Below are 25,693 nucleotides of genomic sequence, written 5' to 3' on the forward strand. Positions count from 1 at the left end.
GCCTCAATTTCAGAGACTGTTATTAGTCTATTCAGGGATTCAACTTCTTCCTGGTTTAGTCTTTGGAGGGTGAATGTGTCCAGGAATTTATCCATTTCTTCTAGATTTTGTAGTTTATTTGCATAGAGGTGTTCATATTATTCTCTGATGGTAGTTTGTATTTCTGTGTGATTGTTGGTGATATCCTCTTTATCATTTTTTATTGCATCTATTTGATTCTTCTCTCTTTTCTTCTTTATTAGTCTTGCTTGTAGTCTATCCATTTTGTTGACCTCTTCAAAAAACCAGCTCCTGGATTCACTGATTTTTTGAGGGTTTTTTTGTGTCTCTAATTCCTTGAGTTCTGCTCTGATCTTTGTTATTTCTTGGCTTCTGCTGGCTTTTGAATGTGTTTGGTCTTGCTTCTCTAGTTCTTTTAATTGTGATATTAGGGTGTCAGTTTTAGATCTTTCCTGCTTTCTCTTATGGGCATTTAGTGCTATAAATTTCCCTCTACACACTGCTTTGAATGTGTCCCAGAGATTCTGGTATGTTGTGTCTTTATTCTCCTTGGTTTCAAAGAACATCTTTATTTCTGCCTTCATTTTGTTATGTACCCAGTAGTCATTCAGGAGCAGGTTGTTCAGTTTCCACGTAGTTGAGCGGTTTTGAGTGAGTTTCTTAATCCTGAATTCTAGTTTGATTGCACTGTGGTCTGAGAGACAGTTTGTTTTAATTTGTGTTCTTTTACATTTGCTGAGGAGGGCTTTACTTCCAACCATGTGGTCAATTTTGGAATAGGTGTGGTGTGGTGCTGAAAAGAATGTATATTCTGTTGATTAGGGGTGGAGAGTTCTGTAGATGTCTATTAGGTCTGCTTGGTGCAGAGCTGAGTTCAATTCCTGGGTATCCTTGTTAACTTTCTGTCTCATTGATCTGTCTAATGTTGACAGTGGGGTGTTAAAGTCTCCCATTATTATTGTGTGGGAGTCTAAGTCTCTTTGTAGGTCACTAAGGACTTGCTTTATGAATCTGGGTGCTCCTGTATTGGGTGCATGTATATTTAGGATAGTTAGCTCTTCTTGTTGAATTGATAACTTTACTATTATGTAACGGCCTTCTTTGTCTCTTTTGATCTTTGTTGGTTTAAAGTCTGTTGTATCAGAGACTAGGATTGCAACCCCTGCCTTTTTTTGCTTTCCATTTGCTTGGTAGATCTTCCTCCATCCCTTTATTTTGAGCCTATGTGTGTCTCTGCATGTGAGATGGGTTTGCTGAATACAGCACACTGATGGGTCTTGTCTCCTTTTCCAATTTGCCAATCTGTGTCTTTTAATTGGAGCATTTGGTCCATTTACATTTAAGGTTAAGATTGTTATGTGTGAGTTTGATTCTGTCATTATGATCTTAGCTGGTTATTTTGCTCATTAGTTGATGCAGTTTCTTCCTAGCCTTGATGGTCTTTACAATTTGGCAGGTTTTTGCACTGTCTGGTATCAGTTGTTCCTTTCCATGTTTAGTGCTTCCTTCAGGAGCTCTTTCAGGGCAGGCCTGGTGGTAACAAAATCTCTCAGCATTTGCTTGTCTGTAAAGGATTTTATTTCTCCTGCACTTATGAAGCTTAGTTTGGCTGTATATGAAATGCTGGGTTGAAAGTTCTTTTCTTTAAGAATGTTGAATATTGGCCCCCACTCTCTTCTGGCTTGTAGAGTTTCTGCTGAGAGATCAGCTGTTAGTCTGATGGGCTTCCCTTTTTGGGTAACTCAACCTTTCTCTCTGGCTGCCCTTAACATTTTTTCCTTCATTTCAACTTTTGTGAATCTGACAATTATTTGTCTTGGAGTTGCTCTTCTTGAGGGTTATTTTTGTTCTGTTCTCTGTATTTCCTGAATCTGAATGTTGGCCTGCCTTTCTAGATTGGGGAATTTCTCCTAAATAATATCCTGCAGAGTGTTTTCCAACTTGGTTCCATTCTCCCCGTGACTTTCAGGTACACCAATCAGATGTAGATTTGGTCTTTTCACATAGTCCCATATTTCTTGGATGCTTGTTCATTTCTTTTTATTCCTTTTTCTCTAAACTTCTCTTCTCGCTTCATTTCATTCATTTGATCTTCCATCACTGGTACCCTTTCTTCCACTTGATCAAATCGGCTATTGAGGCTTGTGCATTCATCTTGTAGTTCTGGTGCTGTGGTTTTCGGCTCCATCAGGTCCTTTAAGGACTTCTCTGCATTGATTATTGTAGTTAGCCATTCATCTAATCTTTTCTCAAGTTTTTTAACTTCTTTGCCATGGGTTCAAACTTCCTCCTTTAGCTTGCAGTAGTTTGATCATCTGAAGCCTTCTTCTCTCCACTCGTGAAAGTCATTCTCCATCCAGCTTTGTTGCATTGCTGATTAGTAGCTGTGTTCCTTTGAAAGAGGAGTGGTGCTCTGATTTTTAGAGTTTCTGGTTTTTCTGCTCTGTTTTTTCCCCATCTTTGTGGTTTTATCTACCTTTGGTCTTTGATGATGTGATGTACAGATGAGTTTTTGGTGTGGATGTCCTTTTTGTTTGTTAGTTTTCCTTCTAACGGTCAGGACCTTCAGCTGCAGGTCTGTTGGAGTTTGCTGGAGGTCCACTGCAGACCCTGTTTGCCTGGGTATCAGCAGTGGAGGCTGCAAAACAGCGGATATTGGTGAACAGCAAATGTTGCTGCCTGATCGTTCCTCTGGAAGTTTTGTCTCAGAGGAGTACCTGGCCGTGTGACGTGTCAGTCTGCCCCTACTTGGGGGTGCCTCCCAGTTAGGGTACTCGGGGGTCAGGGACCCACTTGAGGAGGCAGTCTGTCCATTCTCAGATCTCAAGCTGCTTGCTGGGAGAACCACTATACCACTTGTTATTTTTTCATTAAATTTTTGTGGTATGTTTTTCTGCTCTATCAGGTTGATTGTGTTTTTTGTTCTATACTGACTATTTTGTCTTTCAGCTCCTGTATGTTTTTATTTTGAATTCTAACTTCCTTAGATTGGGTTTTAATATTTTCCAGGATCTCAATGATCTTTCTTTCTATCTATATTCTGAATTCTATTTATCTCATTTCAGCCATCTCAGCCTGCTTAAGAATGCTTGCTTGAGAACTAGTGTGCTTGTGTGGAGGAAGGAAAACACTCTGATTTTTTGAACTGTCAGAGTTCTTGTGCTTGTTCTTTCTTATTTTTGTGGGTCTGTTGTTTCTTCAACATTTAAAGTTGTTTTTTGGGTGAGAGTTTTTCTTTTATTCTAGTTGATAACCTTGGGCGATTTGATTATGGTATAAGGTAGGTTCATTTGACTGGCTTCATTTCTGGAACATTTAAAGTGGCCAAGACTCAGCTCAGTACTCCTGGATTGCATGCTCTAACTCTGGGGGACTGGTATGAGGTCCCCACTTTCTTCTCTGACTTTTGAAGGTTAGGAACCTTCTGGGAGGGCTGAGGTTCTTCTGGACCACTAGAAGGGACAAGGTGCTGCCAGATCACGGGTCATAATACTTCAATGGGTAAGTGCCAGCCAAAGAACTTCATAGGGCTGTGGCAGCAGTATCTGCCCTTATTTTTATGTGCCAGTTGCAACTCCCACTGCAGTATGTATGGGTTTATGCTCCTCAGCTGCAGTACAGTGCTAGCAGGTACCAGGGTGCTGACCTTTGTGACAGCATTCACAGCAATTGGCAGTATTGACTGCATTGCCTTTTGTGGGCCAGTAGGTGGCCATCATGCAGGTGTTTGCAGTTGTTGGTTGCATTGACAGTATGACTGGGGGCATAGGGCTTTCTAGCAGCAACTGTGCATACATTTACACTGGTGGCATTGTTATCATGGAGGTGGGGTGCTCTGGTTGGCACAAGTCTCTGTGGGCCCTCTATGCATGTTCCTGTAGGTGGCAGTGGCTACTCAGGGTGAGGGTGGGTCCACTTTTTGCATGCCTAGTTTCTGCCAGCAGCTGTTTCAGCACTGAAAGTAGGTACTGGTGGGGGCAGTGCTGATGTGCTTTCTGCTTGCCAATGATCTGACAACAATGGTGGTGCAGTGGGGGGAAGAGGTAGGGTGCACTCATGCCAGGAGTAGTCGCATGGCAGGGTGCACACAATTATGTGTGCTAGTAGAGAAGGGAAGACAAGGTCCACACACACACACACACACACAAGTACCAGTAAAGCAATGTTGGAGGTCATCGTGGGCGAGTGCATGTAGGCAAAGTGGCACAAGGGAGGCTGCCGTAGTGGGAGGGTGTTGCAGGAAGTCAGGGACCCCGAACAGAGGGACCAGCTGGAGCCATGGCTGAAGAACTTGGATTGTGAAGATTTCGTGGACATTTATTAGTTCCCCAAATTAATACTTTTATAATTTCTGATGCCTGTCTTTACTGCAGTCTCTAAAGATAAATTGTGAAGATTTCATGGACACTTATCACTTCCCCAATCAATACCCTTATGATTTCCTATGCCTGTCTTTACTTTAATCTCTTAATCCTGTCATCTCACAAGCTGAGGAGGATGTATGTCACCTCAGGACCCTGTGATGATTGCGTTAACTGCACAGATTGTAAAGCATGTGTGTTTGAACAATATGAAATCTGGGCACCTTGAAAAAAGAACAAGATAACAGCAACTGTTCAGGGAAAAAGAGAAATAACCTTAAACTCTGACCACCAGTGAGCTGGGTGGAACAGAGCCATATTTCTCTTCTTTCAAAAGCAAATGGGAGAAATATCACTGAATTGTGTTTCTCAGCAAGGAACATCCCTGAGAAAGAGAATGCGCCCCAAGGTTGGGTCTCTAAAATGGCCCCGTTGGGTGTGGCCGTCTTCTATGGTTGAAACTTTAGGGATGAAATAAATCCCAGTCTCCCATTGCGCTCCCAGGCTTATTAGGAAGAGGAAATTCCTGCCTAATAAATTTTGTTCAGACTGGTTGCTCTCAAACCCTGTCTCCTGATAAGATGTTATCAATGGCAATGGTGCCCGAAACTTCATTAGCAATTTTAATTTTGCCCTGGTCCTGAGGTCCTGTGATCTCGCCCTGCCTCCATTTGCCTTGTGATATTCTATTATGTTGTGAAGTAGGTGATCTTTGTGACCCTCACTCTATTTGTACACTCCCTCCCCTTTTGAAAGTCCCTAATAAAAACTTGCTGGTTTTGTGGCTTGTGGGGCATCACGGAACCTACCGACATGTGATGTCTCCCCCAGATGCCCAGCTTTAAAATTTCTCTCTTTTGTACTCTGTTCCTTTATTTCTCAAACTGGCTGATGCTTAGGGAAAATAGAAAAGAACCTATGTGACTATCGGGGCAGGTTCCCCAATAGGAGGGTATGGGCTAGCTGGGCTTGTCTTCTGTGGCAGCTCTGTTCCAGGACTTTGTAGGTCAGGTGCTATCCACCTGACAGGTCAGGAACTGTGATGCAGGGCCCCAGGAGGTACTTAGGGGCTGCAGTGCAAGCAGGCAGTGTCAGATTTGGGCCCTGGGAGAAGCCAGCAGAATGAGGGGTGCTCAGATTGGACTGGACCTGAATCATGGGCAAAACCACCCTGCAGATTTCAGGTCTGACAGTTCCCCTAGGGCTTAAGTCTCCTGTGGGAGCCAGTCTAGCCTAGGGGCATGGGCAACCCTTGTTGTGCTCCTCCAGATGTTCTGGCATCAAGTCTTCCAGGCTCTGCTCCAGCTTGAGTTCTGCCCCTACCACTTCTCTGAGCACCTCTCCCTGCTAATCCAAGTGTCCATGGTGGTCAAGGGTATTTTTCCTGCTATGATTCTAGAGGCCCATGTAGAAAGTGGGTTGCTCCTTGACTGTTCAACTCACCTTTTCCCCAGGTGTTGCTGGGAGCAAGGAGCAAGTCCCAATGAACAGTAGCCCTGTGCAGGGTTCCCAGCTTCCTCCCCATTCAGCCCAGCATCTGTGTCTTCCCTCCATCTACCCTCAATGCCTTCTCTCTGAAGATCTGCTAGGAGTGTGCCAGTCTTTCCAATGCCCCAACCCTTTGTGGGAGATGTTCCTTCTGGCTACATCTAGTTGGCCATCTTGCCCCTCAGGAGAAAACAATTATTTTTATTTAATAATTTTTAAACATTCTTTCCTGTGATTCTTTTAGGAATGCCCAATTCTTCTGGACTCATGAACCATCGTGATGCCATTGCCAAAACAGATGCCACTGTGGTGGCATTACTGAAGGGAGCTGGTGCCATTCCTCTTGGCATAACCAACTGTAGTGAGTTGTGTATGTGGTATGAATCCAGTAACAAGATCTATGGCCAATCAAACAACCCATATGATTTACAGCATATTGTAGGTGGAAGTTCTGGTGAGTTGGACATTTTAGTATGGTGTGAATAGCTATGCTAACAATAATAATTATGAATTGTATTAATAAACATGATACAGCATAGCATCTATAACCTATAAGAATGGATGCAAAAACCCAGGATATTTGTGTGTTGATGGAGAAGAAATGGGAGTCATGTAACAGCCTTGGTCAACTCTGATATTTTGAAGATAGATAGAGGAGAAGTAGCCAGCAAAGGGAATTGAGAATGAACTACAAGTGATGTAGATAGGAAACATCGTAAAGTGTTTAGAGACTAGGAAAAAAAAGTGTATAGAGACTAGAATTGACAAGGCTTTTATTAAGCCTGAATGGATGCATATGTGGGTTAGCAAAATATGATGTTTAAACTTGTGGGTGCTAAAGCTACATAGACATTTGAGAGTTCTTTTAATATATGACCTTGGTCACATGAAGTAGGTGCTCATTAAGTCAGTTTCCTTTGCTTGTAAGATGACCATATGAAAGAAATCAGACTTGTAAGGTTACTGTGATGATTAAAAATTTAAGTGTGACTTCAGGTTTCTGGTCTAGCATATATGGGGTTTAGAAGTTTTTACTCCAATTCACACAATAAGAACAAAAGCTGAACAAACTAAAAATTAATGACAATTCTTAGATTTATCAATATGCTGAGGTAACGGGAAAACCACTCTTCCCAAAACTGAATGAAAAGACAGGCAGATACAAAGAAGTGAAACTTGCTAGAACAAAAGCCTAGGAGCAGAAAATTTCAGGGGAACCAGCACAGCTTTAGAGAAACCTAAACTGCAACTGATGACTTGCTGGAGGTTCATTGTGAAAAAGTTTGAGAATCAAAATGTATGTGGTGGTTGGGTGGGGGGATCTTAGGGGCCCCACACAATTTCAAAAGTTTTACCTTCAGGAGTCTTACTGTGTTCCTGAGTGAAGATTGGAGAGAAATCTTCTCTTGCTTCTTGCACAGGGAGGGAAAAAGTAGCCATTTTGAAATTCTGCTTCCAAAGCATACTGTTCTTCTAACAAGGAATGTCCTCAGAGAAACTATTTTTTCAGAACCTAACTTAGTAAGGTTTTACAAGAAACTAATGGACTTGACCTAGGGGAAAGAAAATATCCAACTCCAGTCCTCTCTAGGTTTCCTGTCCAACTGAAGGGGTCAAAGCAGAATAAAATTGGGAAGCACATGTTAGGGTCACAGAGCAGGGGCACATGCTAACTAAATGACTGAGACCTAATCATATGACTATAAAATACTTCCTCTCCTTGTCTCCACACACCTTATCACTACACCAATAGGGATTTTTTATAATGGCAGTTCTATATAAACCAGAAGAACTGTACATCATAGGTGTTATTTAAGAAGTCTCTAGGGAAACTCAAAGACAACAGAGGAGGTGGAAACAATGGCACTAGTTGAAAATTTTACACCTGACACCTATGGCTACAGCAGACAGTAAACACAGACTAACCCTAGCCAGGGAAACATAAAACCTCACATTAAAGGCCAAATACCCCCAGTTCTTTTATCTCAGTACATCATGTTTGGCTTTCAACAAAACAATTATAAGGCATACTAAAAGACAAAATCACAGTTTGAAAAGACAAAGCAACCATCAAGATTTGACTCCAATATGGAAGAGATATTGAAATTATCAGACTGAGAATTGAAACCATTTGTGATTAATATAGTAAGGGCTATAATGGAAAAACTGGTCAACATGCAAGTACAGATCTGTAATGTAAGAAGACAGATGGGAACTTCAAGAATGAAAAGCAAATGCTAGAAATAAAAAAAAAATTATGACAGAAATGAAGAACATCTTTGATGGGCTCATCAGTATATTGTATACAAAATAGGAAACCTTCAGTGATGTGGAAGATCTGTCAAAAAGAACTTCCAAAACTGAAATGCAAAGAGGAAGAAAAAGAATGAAAAAGACAGAAGAGACTATCTAATAACTGTTGGATTACAAATGCGTATAATACACATATGTAATTGGAACACTAGGAAGAGAAGAAAGATTTTAAGAAACAGCAATAAATGTTTGAAAAAAACTACACCTAGCATAATATTTCATCCTTAGAAGGTTAAGGAGAAAGAAGAAAATATTTAAAGAAGAAGGAGAAACATACCTTATCTGCAGAAGAGAATAGACAGAATTATATTGGTATTTTCTTCAGAAGCCATGCAAACAATAAGAGATGGGAGTCCACTTTGGGAGGCCAAGGCAGTTGGGTCACTTGAGGTTAGGAGCTTGAGACCAGACTGGCCAACATGTTGAATCCCCATCTCTACTAAAAATACAAAAATTAGCCAGGCCTGGAAGCAGGTGCCTGTAATACCAGCTACTCAGGAGTCTGGGGCAAGAGAATTGCTTGAACTCGAGAGGTGGAGGTTGCAGTGAGCCGAGATCATGCCACTGCACTCCAGCCTAGGTGACAGAGGGAGATTCCGTCTCACACACACACACACACACACACACACACACAAAGATGGGAGTCAAATATTTAAACCACTGAAAGAACCATCAACTTAAATCTCTGTCTAGCAGATCTATTCTTCAAAAGTGAAAAAGAAATAAAGATGCTCTGAGACAAAGACATATTGACAGAATTTGTTACCAGTAGAGCAACAGAGCAAGAAATGTTAAAAGATGTTCTTCAGAGAGAAAAAAAGAATACAAACCAGAAACCTGAATTAATGTAAAAAAAAAAAAGAAAATGATTAGAGAAAGATTGAACAAAGGTAAAATAATGTATTTTTAAATTATTGATTGATCTAACATGTAATTGTTTAAAATAATAATGCCAACAATGTGTTGGGTGATTATAGCTTGTCTATGAGTGAAATGAATGACAACAATGTTATATGGGATGGGATAAAGGAATTGGGAATGTTCCTTTATAAGATAACTACACTACTTGGGAGGTGGCAGAGTATCATTTGAAGGAGACTTGAGTTAGTTCTAAATGTATATTGCAAACTCAAGGGCAAATATTAAAGTAACAAAAAAGTATGCATTAAGTGGCAAGAGAGGAGAATAAATGGAAACATACAATATAGTCATTTAAAACCAGAGACTTAGCCTCCCACACAATTATAGTGGGAGAACTTAACACCCCACTGAAAATATCAGACAGATCATTGAGACAGAAAATTAACAAAGATATTCAGGACCTGAACTTAGCTCTGGATCAAGTAGACCTAATAGATATCTACAGAACTCTCCACCCCCAAACAATAGAAAACACATGCTTTTCATCATCACATAGCACTTACTCTAAAATTTATCACATAATTTGAAGTAAAACATTCCTCATTAAGTGCAAAAGAACTTAAATCATAACAAACAGTCTCTCAGATTACAGTGAAGGGATGGGTTGCCCCTCCACACCTGTGGGCGTTTCTCGTTAGGTGGAATGAGAGACTTGGAAAAGAAAGAAAGAAATAGACACAGAGACAAAGTATAGAGAAAGAAAAATAAGAAAAATGGGCCTAGGGGACCGGCGTTCAGCATAAGGAGGACCCGTATTATTATTGATCATTATCCAGCGTTTCCCGGAGAGGGGGATGTGGCAGGACAATAGGATAATAGTGGAGAGAAGGTCAACAGGTAAACACGTGAACAAATGTCTCTGCATCATAAACAAGGTAAAGAAAAAAGTGCTGTGCTTTTGATGTGCATACACATAAACATCTCAAAGCCTTAAAGAGCAGTATTGCTGCCAGCATGTCCCACCTCCAGCCCTAAGGCAGTTTTCCCCTATCTCAGTAGATGGAATATACAACTGGGCTTTACACCAAGACATTCCATTGCCCAGGGATGAGCAGGAGACAGATGCCTTCCTCTTATCTCAACTGCAAAGAGGCGTTCCTTCCTCTTTTACTAGTCCTCCTCAGCACAGACCGTTTACGGGTGTCGGGCTGGGGGACAGTCAGGTCTTTCCCTTCCCACGAGGCCATATTTCAGACTATCACATGGGGAGAAACCTTGGACAATACCTGGCTTTCCTAGGCAGAGGTCCCTGCGGCCTTCTGCAGTGTATTGTGTCTCTGGGTACTTGAGATTACAGAGTGGTGATGACTCATAACAAACATGCTGCCTTCAAGCATTTGTTTAACAAAGCACATCCTGCACAGCCCTTAATCCATTTAACCCTGAGTTGACACAGCACATGTTTCAGGGAGCACAAGGTTGGGGGTAGGGTTACAGATCAACATCATCTCAAGGCAGAAGAATTTTTCTTAGTGTCAGGCCTCTGAGCCCAAGCTAAGCCATCATATCCCCTGTGACCTGCAAGTACACATCCAGATGGCCGGTTCCTACCTTAACTGATGACATTCCACCACAAAAGAAGGGAAAATGGCCTGTTCCTGCCTTAACTGATGACATTGTCTTGTGAAATTCCTTCTCCTGGCTCGTTCTGGCTCAAAAGCTCCCCCACTGAGTACCTTGTGACCCCCATTCTGCCCGCCAGAGAAGAACCCCTCTTTGACTGTAATTTTCCTTTACCTACCCAAATCCTATAAAACGGCCCCACCCCTATCTCCCTTCGCTGACTCTCTTTTCAGACTCAGCCCACCTGCACCCAGGTGAAATAAACAGCTTTATTGCTCACAGAAAGCCTGTTTGGTGGTCTCTTCACAGGGACGCGCATGAAACTTAGTACAGAACAAAATGGAGTATCTTATGTCTACTTCTTTCTACGCAGACACAGTAACAATCTGATCTCTCTTTCTTTTCCCCACATTACAGCACAATCAAATTAGAACTCAAGATTAAGAAAGTCATCCCACACCAAACCACACAACTACGGGGAAATCAAACAACCTGCTCCGGAACGACTTTTGACTTTTGGGTAAATAATGAAATTAACAAAGAAATCAAGAAGTTCTTTGAAACTAATGAGAACAAAGACACAATATATCAGAATCTCTGGGCCACAGCTAAAGCACTGTTGAGAGGGAAATTTATAGCACTAAATCCCCACATCAAAAAGCTAGAAAGGTCTAAAACTGACAACCTAACATCACAGCTAAAAGAAGTAGAGAAGCAAGAGCAAACAAATCCCAAAGCTAGGAGAAGACAAGAAATAACCAAGATTAGAGCAGAACTGAAGGAGATAGAGACACAAAAAATCCTTCAAAAATCAACGAATCCAGGAGCTATTCTTTTGAAAAAAAAATAAATAAATAAAATAGAGCACTAGCTAGACTAATAAAGAAGAAAAGAGAGAATTAGACAAAATCGGAATGATAAGGGGTTATTACCACTGACCCCACAGAAATACAAACAACCATCATAGATTACTATATACACCTGTATGGACAAAACTAGAAAATTTAGAAGAAATGGAAAAAAATTCCTGGAGGCATACACTTTCCCAAGACCGAACCAAGAAATAATTGAATCTCTAAATAGAACAATAATGAGTTCTAAAATTGAGGCAGTAATAAATAGCCTACGAATCGAAAAAAAAAAAAAAAAAAGCCCAGGACCAGACGGATTTACAGCTGAATTCTACCACAGGTACAAAGAGGAGCTGGTACCATTTCTACTGAAATTATTCCAAAAAATTGAAAAAGAGGGATTTTTTTCTAACTCATTTTATGAGGCCAGCATCATCCTGATAAGAAAACCTGGCAGAGAAAAAATAAAAATAGAAAACTTTAGGCCAAGATTCTTGATGAACATCAATGCAAAAACCCTCAATAAAATACTGGCAAACAGAATTTAGCAGCACATCAAATAGCTTATACACCATGAACAAGTTGGTTTCATCCCTACGATGCAAGTTTGGCTGAACATATGCAAATCAATAAATGTCATTTGTTGCACAAACAGAACTAAAGATAAAAAAACATGATTATTTCAATAGATGCAGAAAAGGCCTTCACTAAAATTCAACATCCCTTTATGTTAAAAACTTTTAATAAGCTAGGTATTGAAGGAACATACCTCAAAATAATAAGATCTGTATTTGACAAACTCACAGCCAATATCACAATGAATGGGCAAAAGCTGGAAGCATTCTCCTTGAAAACCAGCACAAGACAAGGATGCCCTCTCTCACTGCTCTGATACAACATAGTATTGGATGTTCTGGCCAGGCAATTAGGCAAGAAAAAGAAATAAAGCATATTCAAATAGGAAGAGAGGAAGTCAAACTACCTTTGCTTGCAGATTACATGATCATATATCTAGAAAACCCCATCATCTCAGCCCAAAAGCTTCTTAATCTGATAAGCAACTTCAACAAAGTCTCAGTTTCACGCACGTCCGTGTGAAGAGACCACCAAACAGGCTTTGTGTGAGCAATAAAAGCTTTTAATCACCTCGGTGCAGGCGGGCTGAGTCTGAAAAGAGAGTCAGCAAAGGGAGATAGGTGTGGGGCCGTTTTATAAGATTTGGGTAGGTAAAGGAAAATTACAGTCAAAGGGGGTTTGTTCTCTGGCGGGCAGGAGTGGGGGTCGCAAGGTGCTCAGTGTGGGAGATTTTTGTGCCAGGATGAACCAGGAAAAGGACTTTCACAAGGTAATGTAATCACTTAAGGCAAGGACCGACCATTTTCACTTCTTTTGTGGTGGAATGTCATCAGTTAAGGCAAGGACTGGCCATTTACACTTCTTTTGTGGTGGAATGTCATCAGTTAAGGTGGGGCAGGGCATTTTCACTTCTTTTGTGATTCTTCAGTTACTTCAGGCCATCTGGGCGTATACTTGCAAGTCACAGGGGATGCGATGGCTTGGCTTGGGCTCAGAGGCCTGACACTCAGGATACAAACTCAATGTGCAAAAATTGCCAGCATTTCTATTCACCAACAACAGGCAAGTAGAGACAAATCATTAATGAACTCCAAATCACAATTGCTACAAAAGAATACGATACCTAAGAATACAGCTAACAAGGAAAGTGAAGAACTTCTTCAAGGAAAGCTACAAACTACTCAGAGAAATCAGATAGGACACAAACAAATGGAAAAAAAATCCATGCTCATGGACAGGAAGAATCATTATCGTGAAAATAGCCATACTGCCCAATGTAATTTATAGATTCAATGCTATTCCTATTAAACTACCATTGACATTTTTCAGAGAATTAGGAAAAAAAAACCTATTTTAAAATTCACGTGGAGACAAAAAAGAGCCCGAGTAGCCAAGACAATCCTAAGCAAAAAGAACAAAGCTGGTGGCATCATGGTACCCAACTTCCAACTATACTACAAGGCTACAGTAGCCAAAACAGCATGGTACTGGTACCAAAACAAACACATAGACCAATGGAGTAGAATAGACAACTCAGAAATAAGACTGCACAACTACAACCATCTGATCTTCTACAAACCTAACAAAAACAAGCAATGGGGAACGGGTTCTCTATTTAATAATTGGTGCTGGGAGAACTAGCTAGACATATGCAGAAAGTTGAAACTGGACCCTTTCTTTACACCTTGTACAAAAATTAACTCAAGATGGATTAAAGACTTAAACCTAAAACACAAAACTATAAAAATTTTAGAAGAAAGTCTAGGCAGTACCATTCAGGACATAGGCATGGGCAAACATTTCATGATGAAAACACCAAAAGCATTTGCAACAAAAGCAAAAATTGACCAATGGAATCTAGTTAACTAACAAGCCTCTGCAAAGCAAAAGAAACTATCATCAGAGTGAACAGACAACCTACAGAATGGGAGATAATTTTTGCAATCTATCCATCTGACGAAGGTCTAATATGCAGTGTACAAGGAACTTAAACAAATTTACAAGAAAAAAACATTTAAAAAGTAGGCAAAGGACATGACCAGAGACTTCTCAAAAGAAAACATTCATGCAGCCAACAAACATTAAAAATAGCTCAACATTACTGATCATTAGAGAAACGCACATCAAACCACAATGAGATACCATCTCACACCAGTCAGAATGGCAATTATTGAAAAGCCAAGGAACAACAGATGCTAGCTAGCTTGCAGAGAAAAAGGAATGTTTTACACAGTTGTTGGGAATGTAAATTAGTTCAACCTTTGTGGAAGACAGTGTAGCAATTCCTCAAAAATCTAGGAGCAGAAATACCATTTTACCCAGCAATCCCATTACTGGGTGTGTTAGTCAGGGTTCTCTAGAGGGACAGAACTAATAGGATAGATTTATACATGAAGGGGAGTTTATTAAAGAGTATTGGCTCACAGGATAACAAGTTGAAGTCCCACAATAGGCTGTCTGCAAGCTGAGGAGCAAGGAAGCCAGTTTGTGTCCCAAAACCTCAAAAGTAGGAAAGCTGACAATGCAGCCTTCAATCTGTGGCCAAAGGCCCAAGAGCCCCTGGCAAACCACTTGTGTGAGTCCGAGCGTCCAGAAGCTGAAGAACTTGGGGTCCGATGTTTGAGGACAGGAAGCATGCAGCATGGAGGAAAGATGAATGCTGGAAGACACAGCAACTCTGCTCTTTCCAATTTCTATCTGCTTTATTCTAGCCACGCTGATTAGATGGTGCCTGTTGTGACTGGGGATGGGCCTGCCTCTCCCAGTCCACTGACTCGAATATTAATCTCCTTTGCAACACTCTCACAGACACACCCAGGAAGAATACTTTGCATTTTTTGATTCAATCAAGTTGACACTCAGTATTAACCATCAAACTGGGTATATACCCAAAGGAATATAAAGCATTTTATTATAAAGATGCATGCACACATATGTTCATTGTAGCACTATTCGCAATAGCAAAGACATGGAATCAACCCAAATGCCCATCAATGATAGACTGAATAAATAAAATGTGGTACAAATACACCATGGAATGCTATTCAGCCATGAAAAGGAACAAGATCATGTCCTTTGCAGGGACATGGATGGAGCTGGAAGCCATTATTCTCAGTAAACGAATGCAGGGGTAGAAAAGCAAACACAGCATATTCTCACTTATAAGTGGGATGGGAGCTGAATGATTAGAACACATAGACACATGGTGGGGAACAACACACACTTGGGCCTGTTGGGGGATGTTGGGAGAAAGGAGAGCATCAAGAAGAATAGCTAATGGGTGCTGGGCTTAATACCTAGGTGATGTGTTGATCTGTGCTGCCAACCACCATGGCACGCATATACCTGTGTAGCAAACCTGCACATCCTGCACATGAACCCCAGAACTTAAAAGTTGATGGAAAAAAAAAAATAATAAGAACTCTTTTCTATATGGGAGAATTAAGAAAAAGCAGACACACAAACACAGACCCGGGGAAGAAATATCCTCAGGGAAGACCTTATCAGTAATTACTTTAAAATGTAAATGGCTTAATATTCTCAAATAATATAGATGAATAGAATAAAATTATGATCTAAATATATGCTGTGAACAAAAGACTCACTTTGGATCTAAAGACACAAAAAGGTTGAAAGTGAAAAGATGGAAAAAGATATTCCATGCAAATAGTATATTAGATTATTTATTTGCAAGTATTTTGTGTTTCTTGTAGGTGGTGAGGGCTGCACACTGGCAGCTGCCTGCTCAGTGATTGGTATGGGCTCTGATATTGGTGGTAGCATTCGAATGCCTGCTTTCTTCAATGGTATATTTGGACACAAGCCTTCTCCAGGTAATGTTAATATGATCAGAAGGGTAGTTCTACTTTTATAATTCAGAGCAATTCAGAAATTTTGTTCTAGCAGGATTATCTTGCTTATCAGGGTGATTATTATATATTTCTCAGTGTTCTTAAATAAAACTAGCTACTGTTTATTGAGCACCAACTCTGGGATTGGTGCACAAAATTGTGCAAGGGTTTCCTATAACTAATTTCTTTCAATACTTATAATAGTTGTTTTTTTTTTCAGAAAGATATCCCCAGTTTACAAATGACAAATTCAAAGCTCAGAAAGATTAAATAAACAGGCTCCAAATTAAATAGTTAAACAAGTAAATCATAGTGCTAAGATTCAAACCTACTTGGATTACAGGAGGCTGTTTTCTATCCACTGTACTAAAATGACTTATCAGTTAAATTTGATTTTCCCTCATTTAAACGGTAAAATAACACAGTTTCAGAAACAGTGGAAAGAAAAATTCTGTTACCTAGAAACTCCAGTTATTGGCATTTACTGTTTTTTCAATGAATTCAAGGAGTATTTATTTTGTAGTATTTATGGTGGTAAGAATGTCAAAGCAGAGTCCCTGCATTCAAGGAACTTAAAATCTTCTAGGCTTTCAAAAAGTGATTTAAAGGTAATATAAGGTAGTCTAATAAATAGAATTGTGGTATAGTAAAGCAGAATATTTTGAACTTTAGATTAATCATAAAAATATGCTAAGAATAAATCCTCATTTGATCATGGTTTTTAGGAATCAGTACTATAATAATGGTCCATATATACCATGGAATACTATGTAGCCATGAAAAAAGAACAAGATCATTTCCTTTGCAGGGACATAGATGGAACTGGAGGCCATTATCCTTAGCAAACTAACACAGGAACAGAAAACCAAATGTGACATATTTTCACTCATAAGTGGGAGCTAAATGTTGAGAACATGTGAACACATAGAAGGGAACAACAAACACTGCGGACCTTTCAGAGGGCAGAGGGTGGGAGGATGGATAGGATCAGGAAAAATAAATAATGGGTACTGGTCTTAATACCTGGATGATGAAATAGTCTGTAGAACAAACCCCCATGACACAAGTTTACCTATGTAACAAACCTGCACATGTACCCCTAAACTTAAAAGTTAAAAAGAAAGATAAATCCTAGCTCTTCATGACTTTAAAGAATTACGCACAAAAAGAGTACTGAAAATTGGCCTGCTAGGAGTTGACCTATTTTTTTTCCCTTCCATATTTTATTCTACGTTCAGGGGGCACATATGCAGGCTTATTACATGGGTAAATTGTGTGTCCATGTGGTTTGGTGTACAAATGATTTCATCATTCAGGTAGTGAGCACAGTCCCTGATAGGTAGTTTTTTGATCCTTGCCCTCCTCCCATCCTCCACCTTTAAGTAGGCTCTGGTTTCTCTTGTTTTCTTCTTTCTGTCCATATGTACTCAAGGTTTAGTTCCACATACAAGTGAGAAGATGTGGTAGTTTCTTTTCTGTTCCTGTGTTAATTAGCTTAGGATAATAATGGCCTCTAGCTGCATCCATATTGTTGCAAAGGAATATTTTATTCCTTTTTATGGCTGCATAGTATTTCATGGTGTAAAGGTACTACATAGTCTTTATTCAGTCCACTGTTGATGGGAAGCTGGATTGATTCCATGTCTCTGCTATTCTGAATACTGCTGTGATAAACGTATGAGTTCATTTGTCTTTTTGGTAGAACAAATAATGTTCCTTGGAGTATATATCTGGTAATGGGATCACTGGGTTAAATGGCAGTTCTAAGTTATTTGAGATATCTCCAAACTCCTTTCCAAAGGGCTGAACTAATTTACATTCTTACCAACAGTATATAAGCATTCTCTTTTCTCTGCAGCCTCATCAGCGTCAGTTATTTTTGGATTTTTTCAATGATTGCCATTCTGACTTGTGTGAGACAGTATCTCATTGTGGTCTTTATATGCATTTCTCTGATGATTAGTGATGTTGATCATTTTTTATAGGTTTCTTGGCTGCTTGTACATCTTCTTTTGAGAAGTGTCCATTCATGTCATTTTCTCACTCTTTAATTGATTATTTACTTTTTGCTTGTTGATTTCTTTAAGTGCCTTATAGATTCTGGATATTAGACTTATGTTGGATGCATGGCTTCTGAATATTTTCTCCCATTCTATAGACTGTATGTTTACTCTTTTGATAATTTCTTTTGCTATGCTGTAGCTCTTTAGCTTAATTTGGTCCCACTTGTCAAATTTTCTTTGAAATTGCTTTTGGAGACTTAGCCATAAATTATTTGCTAGTCCAGTGTTGAGAAGGGTATCTCCTAGGCTTTCCTCTAGCATTTTTATAGGTTGGGATCTTACATTTAAATATTTAATTTATATTTAGTTAATTTTTGCATATGGTGAAAGGTAGGGATCCAGTTATATTTTTCTGCATATGGCTGGCCAGTTATCCCAGTGCCATTTATTCAATAGGAAGTCCTGTTCCCCTTGCTTTTGTAAATTTTGTCTAAGATCAGATCGTTGTAGGTTTGCAGCTTTATTTCTGGGATCTCCATTCTGTTCCATTGGTCTATATATCTGTTTTTATACCAGTTTCATGCGGTTTTGGTTACATTAGTCGTACAATACAGTTTTAAGTTGGGTAAAGTGTTTATTTGCCTTTTGTTTCCTTAGGATCCTTTTGGCTGTTCAGATGTATTATTGGTTCCATATGAGTTTTAGAATAGTTTTTTTTTTTTTTAATTCTGTGAAAAATAACAGTATTTCGATAGGGATAACATTGAATATGTAAATTACTTTGGAAAGTATGGCAATTTTAATGATATTGATTCTTCCAATCCATGATAATGGAATATTTTTCTGTTTGTTTCATCTCATATTTTTTCAGCAGTATTTTGTTGTTCTTTTTGTAAAGATGTTTCACCTCTTTGGTTAGTGGTATTTCTAGATATTGTAGTTTTGGTGTGGCTATTGTAAATGGGATTGCATTTTTTATTTGGCTTACCAAGAATATTATTGAAGTGTAGAAATGCTACTGATTTCTGTACATGAATTTTGTGTCCTGAAACTTTACTAAAGTCATTTATCAATTCCAGGAGCCTTTTGGCAGAGTCTTTTTGAATCATATTGTCAGCAGAGAGAGATTGACTTTGTCTTTGTCCTATTTGAATGCCCTTTATTTCTTTCTCATGCCTAAATGCTCTGGCTAGGGCTTCCAGTATTATGTTGAATAGGAGTGGTGAGACTGGACACCTTTGTCTTACTGCAGGTCTCAAGGGGAATTATTCTGTCTTTTGCCCATTCAATATGATGTTGGCTGTGGGTTTGTCATAATTAGCTCTTATTATTTTGATGTATGCTCTTTTGATGACTATCCTTCTAAGGTTTTTATCATGAAGGAATGTTGGATTTTATTGAAGTCTCTTTCTGAATCTATTGAGATGATTATATCTTTTTTTGTTTTAAATTATGTGTATGTGGTTAAATCACTTTTTTTATTTGCTTATGTTGAATTAACATTGCATCCCAGGAGTAAAGCTTACTCAACTGTTGTGAATTAACATTTTGATGTGCTGCTGAAATAAGTTTGCTAGTATTTTGTTGAAATTTTTTCTGTCTGTATTCATCAGGGATATAGTCATGACTTTTGTTGTTGTGTCTGTGCCAGATTTTGGCATCAGGATGCTTGATTTCTAGAATGAGTTAAAGAGCATCCTCTCCTGAATTTTTTTTTTTTGGAATAGTTTCAGTAGTATTGGTACCAGGTTTTCTCCCTTCCCTTCCCTTCCCTCACCTCCCCTCCCCTTCCCTTCCCTTTCTTTTTGCATTTCTGGTAGACTTCAGCTGTGAATCCATCTGGTCGATGTCTTTTGTGCATTGGTAGGTTTTTTTTAATTACTGAATTAATTTCAAAGCTTGTTATTTGTCTTTTCAAGATTTCTCTTTCTTCCTGGTTCAATCTTCAGAGGTTGTGTGTTTTCAGAAATGTATCCATTTTTTCTAGATTTTCTAATTTGTGTCCATAGAGGTGTTCATAAAAACCACTGAGGATCTTTTGTATTTCTGTAGGATCAGTTGTGACTTCACCTTTGTCATTTCTGATTGCATTTATTTGGACTTTTTTTTTCTTTGTTAATCTAGCCAGCAGTCTATCTTGTTTATTCCTTCAAAAAAGAGACTCTTGGTTAAATTGATCTTTTGTATGAACTTTTGCATGTCAATTTCATTGGTTCTACCCAATTATAGTTATATATTTTCTACTGCAAGCTTTGAGTTTGGATTGCAATTTATTTTCTAGTTCCTTTGAGTGTGATTAGATCACTGATTTTAGATCTTTCTAACTTTTTGATTCAGGCTTTTAACATCTTAAACTTTACTCTTAACAGTGCATTACCTGAATCACAAAGATTTTGGTAAGTTATTTTTTATTTTCATTAACTTATAATAATCTTTTGATATATACCTTAATTTTATCGTTCACCCAAAAGTTATTCAGGAAAAAGTTATTTAATTTCCATGTATTTATGAATTTTTGAAATATTTTATTTATATTGGTTTCTATACTTTTTGCACTCTGATCCAAGAGTGTGTTTGGTATGATTTAAATTTTTTTGAATTTATTGAGACTTGCTGTATGACCAAACTTGTGGTCAATCTTAGAATACATTCCTTGTGCAGATGAGAGAAATGTATATTCCATGATTGTTGGGTGGACTATTTTGCAGATGTCTATCAGGTGCAATTAGTCAAATGTTAAGGTTATATCCTTCATTTATTGGTTACTTTTCTGCCTCAAAGATCTGTCTAAGGCTGTCAGTGGGGTTTTGAAATCTCCCACTATTATTGTGTGGCTAAGTTTTTTCTTAGGTCAAAAAGAACTTGTTTTATGAATTTGAGTGCTCCAAATTGGGTACATGTATATATAAGATAATTCAGTCTTCTTGTTGAATTGAATCCTCTATCATTATATTATGCCCTTCTTTGTCTTTCCTGATTGTTGTTGGTTTAAGATCTGTTTTATCTTATAAAAAGATAGCAACTCCTGCTTTTCTTGTTTGCTATTTGCATGGTAAGTTTTTCTCCATCGCGTTGCTTTGAGCCTTTCAGTGTTGTTACATGTGAGAGAAATTCCTTGAAGAGAGCAGATGGTTGCCTTTTTAGTTTGGTGTTTAGACCATTTACATTCAGGGTCAGTATTAATGGATGATATTTTGATTCTGTACTCATGTTGTTAGCTAGTTGTTTTGTAGACTTCATTGTGTAATTGCTTTACATTATCTGTGGGCTATTTGCTTGAACTGTTTGTGGTAGTAGGCATCATTCTTTTGTTTCTATGTTTGGCACTCCCTTAAGGACCCCTTTTAAGGTTGGTCTGGTGGTAACACATTTCATCTGGGAAGGTCTTTATTTTTTATTTATGAAGCTTAGTTTGCCAGGACATGAAATTCTTAGTTGGAATTTCTTTTCTTTGAGGATGCTGACAATACACCCCCGTGTCTTCTGCCTTTAAAGGTTTCTGCTGAGAGGTGTGCTGCTATCCTGATGGAGTTCTCTTTGAAAGTGACATGACCTTTTCCCTTACTTGCCTTTAAGGATTTTACTTTTCCCGTTGACCTTGGTGAATCTGATGGCTATGTTCCTTGTGGATGGTCATCTTGTATAGTACCTAGCCGGAGTTCTCTGTATTTCTTTGATTTGCCTGTCAAACTCTCCAATAAGATTAGGAAAATTTTTATGGACTATATTTTCAAATATATTTTCCAAGTTAATTATTCTCTCTCCTCTCTCAGGCATGCCACTGATGCATAGATTTTGTTGCTTTACATAATCTCATATTTCTTGGAGGTTTTGTATATTGTTCTTATTTGTTTTTCTTTATTTTTGTCTGACTGAGTTGATTTGAAAAACTAGTCTTTGAGCTCTACGAATCTTTCCTCAGCTTGGTCTATTCTCTGTCAATACTTCCTACTGTATTATGAACTTTTTGTAGTGAAATGTTTAATTCCAGGAGCTCTGTTTGGTTCTTTCTTTAAATGGCTATTTCATCTCTCAGTTCTTAGATCATTTTAATGGATTCCCTGGATTCCTTGGATTGGGTTTCAACTTTCTCCTGAATCTCGATGAGTTTTCTTTCCATTCAGATAATGAGTTCCATATCTGTCAAAAAGGCTAGTTTGTTTATTTGGAGGTAAGGGGATGCTCAGTTTTTTTTTTTTTTTTTTGCTGTTGTTGTTGTTTTAATTTTCATAATTCTTGCACTTATTCTTTCTCCTCTGAGGGGGCTGGTCTTCCCTTAACTGTGTTGAAAGCTGATTATAGTCAGTTGGTTTTAATTCTGCGTGCTTTCAGGAGACCAGGGCTCTTTATAAGATCTTTATCAGTGATTGGATTTTTGCCTTGGGTTTCTCAGGCACGGTATACTGGCAAAAAATTTTTTGATGTTGTTACTTAGGCTGTAATCTAGTAAATGGCATATAAGGGTAATGGCTGGTAGATAGGTGCTTACTCAACAACGTGACTCTTCTGCATTTCTGAATGTTCATAGTAGTTATCTGTGGTTGGTTGGAGAGAAATGACCTCACTGGGTCTGATTCTAGGCCTTGGTGGAACATCCTCTGATCACTAGTGCAGTGCCTATATTTCCTATTTTAGGTGCTCCAGGCTGCAGACCTTCCCTGCACTCACCATTGAAGGACATAAGTGTAAGCCCACAGGTCCAGCTTTGCCTTTGCCTCAGAGAATGCATGGTTCGGGGTCCTGCAGATTGCACAACCACATCCACCACTTGAGGCACCTGAGCACTCTTCCTAGGGAACTGAGATTTGGCCTAAACACCCTGCAACTACCACTTCAACTGGCTTCTACTTGGAAGCGTTAGTTGCTGGCTCAAAAAGCCCATCACGACCACTGCCAACATGAGCACATAATGCTTGGGAACCAGAAGGACATCTTACATTGCTATTGCTATTGACTACACTATGTTGACTGCACAGGGGCTTAAGAGCCCACTTTCCTACTTAGTTCACTGATAACACAATTGCCATTCAAGAAAGACACCCAGAGGCCCAAGAATTGGCCCACCTGGAACCACCAATGTGGGTACCAGTGTACACCACCCCTTGGCATGAGGATGGATGCTTTTAGCTACCACTGTGACCGCTGAAGCCTGAAGACAGGCCCAACTGGTGTCAGTCCCTAGCACAGCTTTACTAAAGCCTTCACTAACAAGCATACCCTAACACACAGAGGGAAACCACAGATAGCTCTTTACAACCAAAAATACTATACAGAGATTTAACTGCTGCATGCGTCTTGAGGCAAAGCCAAAGGGCTCAACACAACCAACATTATAGAAACACCTTTAGGAAAAAGTCTCCCCTAAGGAAAGTAAATTTAAAAATAGAAGTGATTGTTACACCAGATGCAGAGATGTCAACATAAAGACACAGAAACATAAAAAAGCATGGAAATATGACACCCCTAAAGGAACACAATAATTCACCAGCAAGAGATTCAAACAACAGAAAAAAAATCTCAAAATTCCATATAAAGAATCCAAAATAAAGATGCTCAGTGAGATGCAAGAGAAGTCTGAATGCCAATACAAAGAACTCAGAAAAACAAATCGGGGTATAAATGAGAAATATATATATATATTATATATACACATATATATGTATATATATTATATATATATGTATAATATATACACATATATATTATATATACATATATGTATAATATATACACATATATATGTATATGTATATGTATATATGTATACATATATACATATATATGTGTATATATGTGTATATATGTATATATGTATGTATCTATGTGTATATATGTATATACATATATACACATATATACACGTAGATACATACATATATACATACATACATATACACACATATATACATATATACATATATACACATATATGTTTTATACACATATATATTTTACATGTTTTATATATATCTGTTTTAATATATATGTATATATGTGTGTATATATACATATATACATATATATACATATATACACATAGATACATACATATATACATACATACATATATACACATATATACACATATATACATATAACACATATATAATGTTTTATACACATATATATTTTAAATGTTTTATATATATCTATTTTAAAACAGGAATTCTAGAACTGAAGAATTAATTTAAGGAAATACAAAATACATTCAAAAGCTTCAAAAATAGACTATACAAAATAGAAGAAAAAAATTTACAACTTAAAGAAAGGTCTTTTGAAATAATTCTTTTGGACAAAAATAAGAGAACAAAGAATTAAAAAAAAACAAGGGCTCCAAGATCTTTGGGACAACATAAAACAACTGAATATGAAAGTTACTAATGTTCCTAAATGTGAGGATAGATCAAAGCTTAGAAAATGTAATTTAATGAAATAACAGATGAAAACTTCCCAAGTCTACCAAGAGGTTTAGACATCCAAACACAAGAGGCTCAGTGATCCAAAGAAATAGAATACAAAAAATCTTCATCACAGCACATTATAATATAACTGTCTAAAGTCAATGTGAACAATGATTTTTAAAAACAGCAAGAGAAAGTCATCTATTTACCTATTAAAGAAAAACTATCCAACTAACAATGACCCTCTCAGCAGAAACTTCAAAGGCCAGAAAATAAATGGATGATATGTTCAAAGTGTAGAAAGAAAAACAACCCTGCTGACGGTGAATACTATATTCAGCAATACTTGCCTTCATAAATGAAGTATAAATAAAGGCTTTCCCATACAAATGCTGAGGGAATTTGTCACGATTAGATTGGCTCTACAAGAAATGCTCAAGAAGTCCTAAACACGAAAGCAAAAGGACATTAACCATTATGAAAACATATGAAAGCAAAAGGACATTTACCATTATGAAAACACACAAAAATAGAACTCACTAGAAAAGCAATCACACAAAAATGGAAGAGAAAGGAATCAAATGGCACTACTACAGAATTCCACCAAACCACAATGACAAACAATGTGGGAAAAAAAATAACTTATGAAACAAGCAGAAAACAGTTGACAATATGGCAGGAAGAAAACCTCAGTTGTCAATAATAATTATGAACATAAACAGATTAAAATCTCAACTTAAAAAATACAGATTGACAAAATGGTAAAAAACGATCTAACCAAATTCTTCTTACAAGGAAGTTACTTTATTTTAAAAGAACTATTAACTGAAAGAAAAGGGGTAGAAAAAATGGTCCTTCCAAATGAACATCAAAATTGGGCAGGAGTAGCTACATTTTTATAAGATCAAACAGACACTAAGTCAAAAACAATTAAAAAGGTGATTATATAATGATAAAGAAATCAATTCAGCAAGAGAATGTAACAATTCTAATTATGTATTTACCCAACATTGGAGCATCCAGATTGATAAATATCACTAGACCAAAAGAGGAGATAGATTGCAATACAATAATAATTAGGGATTTAATTCTCCACTCACAACATTAGGCAGATTGTCAAGACAAAAATTCAGCAAAGAACATTTGTTGTAACTAGGCTATAAATCTAAATGGATGTAATAGATATTTAGAGAACATTCTTCCTGACAACTGAAGAATATACATTCTTTTCATCAACACATCGAACATTCTCCAATATAAACCACAGGATAGGCCACAAGAAAAAGCTTCAACACAATTTTTAAAAATTGAAATTATATCAAGTATCTTCTCAGACCACAGTGGAACACTACTGGAAATTAATAC

At 38.0% G+C, this 25,693-nt stretch overlaps 1 protein-coding gene across 1 annotated transcript in view; it reads left to right on the forward strand.

The window, feature by feature from the left end:
- Window positions 1-25,693, forward strand: part of FAAH2 (fatty acid amide hydrolase 2) — a 216,202-nt gene that overhangs the window by 38,742 nt on the left and 151,767 nt on the right. The window contains exons 4-5 of the mRNA XM_004064273.4: window positions 6,094-6,303; window positions 15,787-15,906. Coding sequence (XP_004064321.1) covers window positions 6,094-6,303; window positions 15,787-15,906 — 330 coding nt within the window. The remainder of the gene's footprint in view (window positions 1-6,093; window positions 6,304-15,786; window positions 15,907-25,693) is intronic.

This window comes from Gorilla gorilla, chromosome X (genome assembly GCF_029281585.2).
Source record: "Gorilla gorilla gorilla isolate KB3781 chromosome X, NHGRI_mGorGor1-v2.1_pri, whole genome shotgun sequence".
Taxonomy (NCBI): Eukaryota; Metazoa; Chordata; class Mammalia; order Primates; family Hominidae; genus Gorilla; species Gorilla gorilla.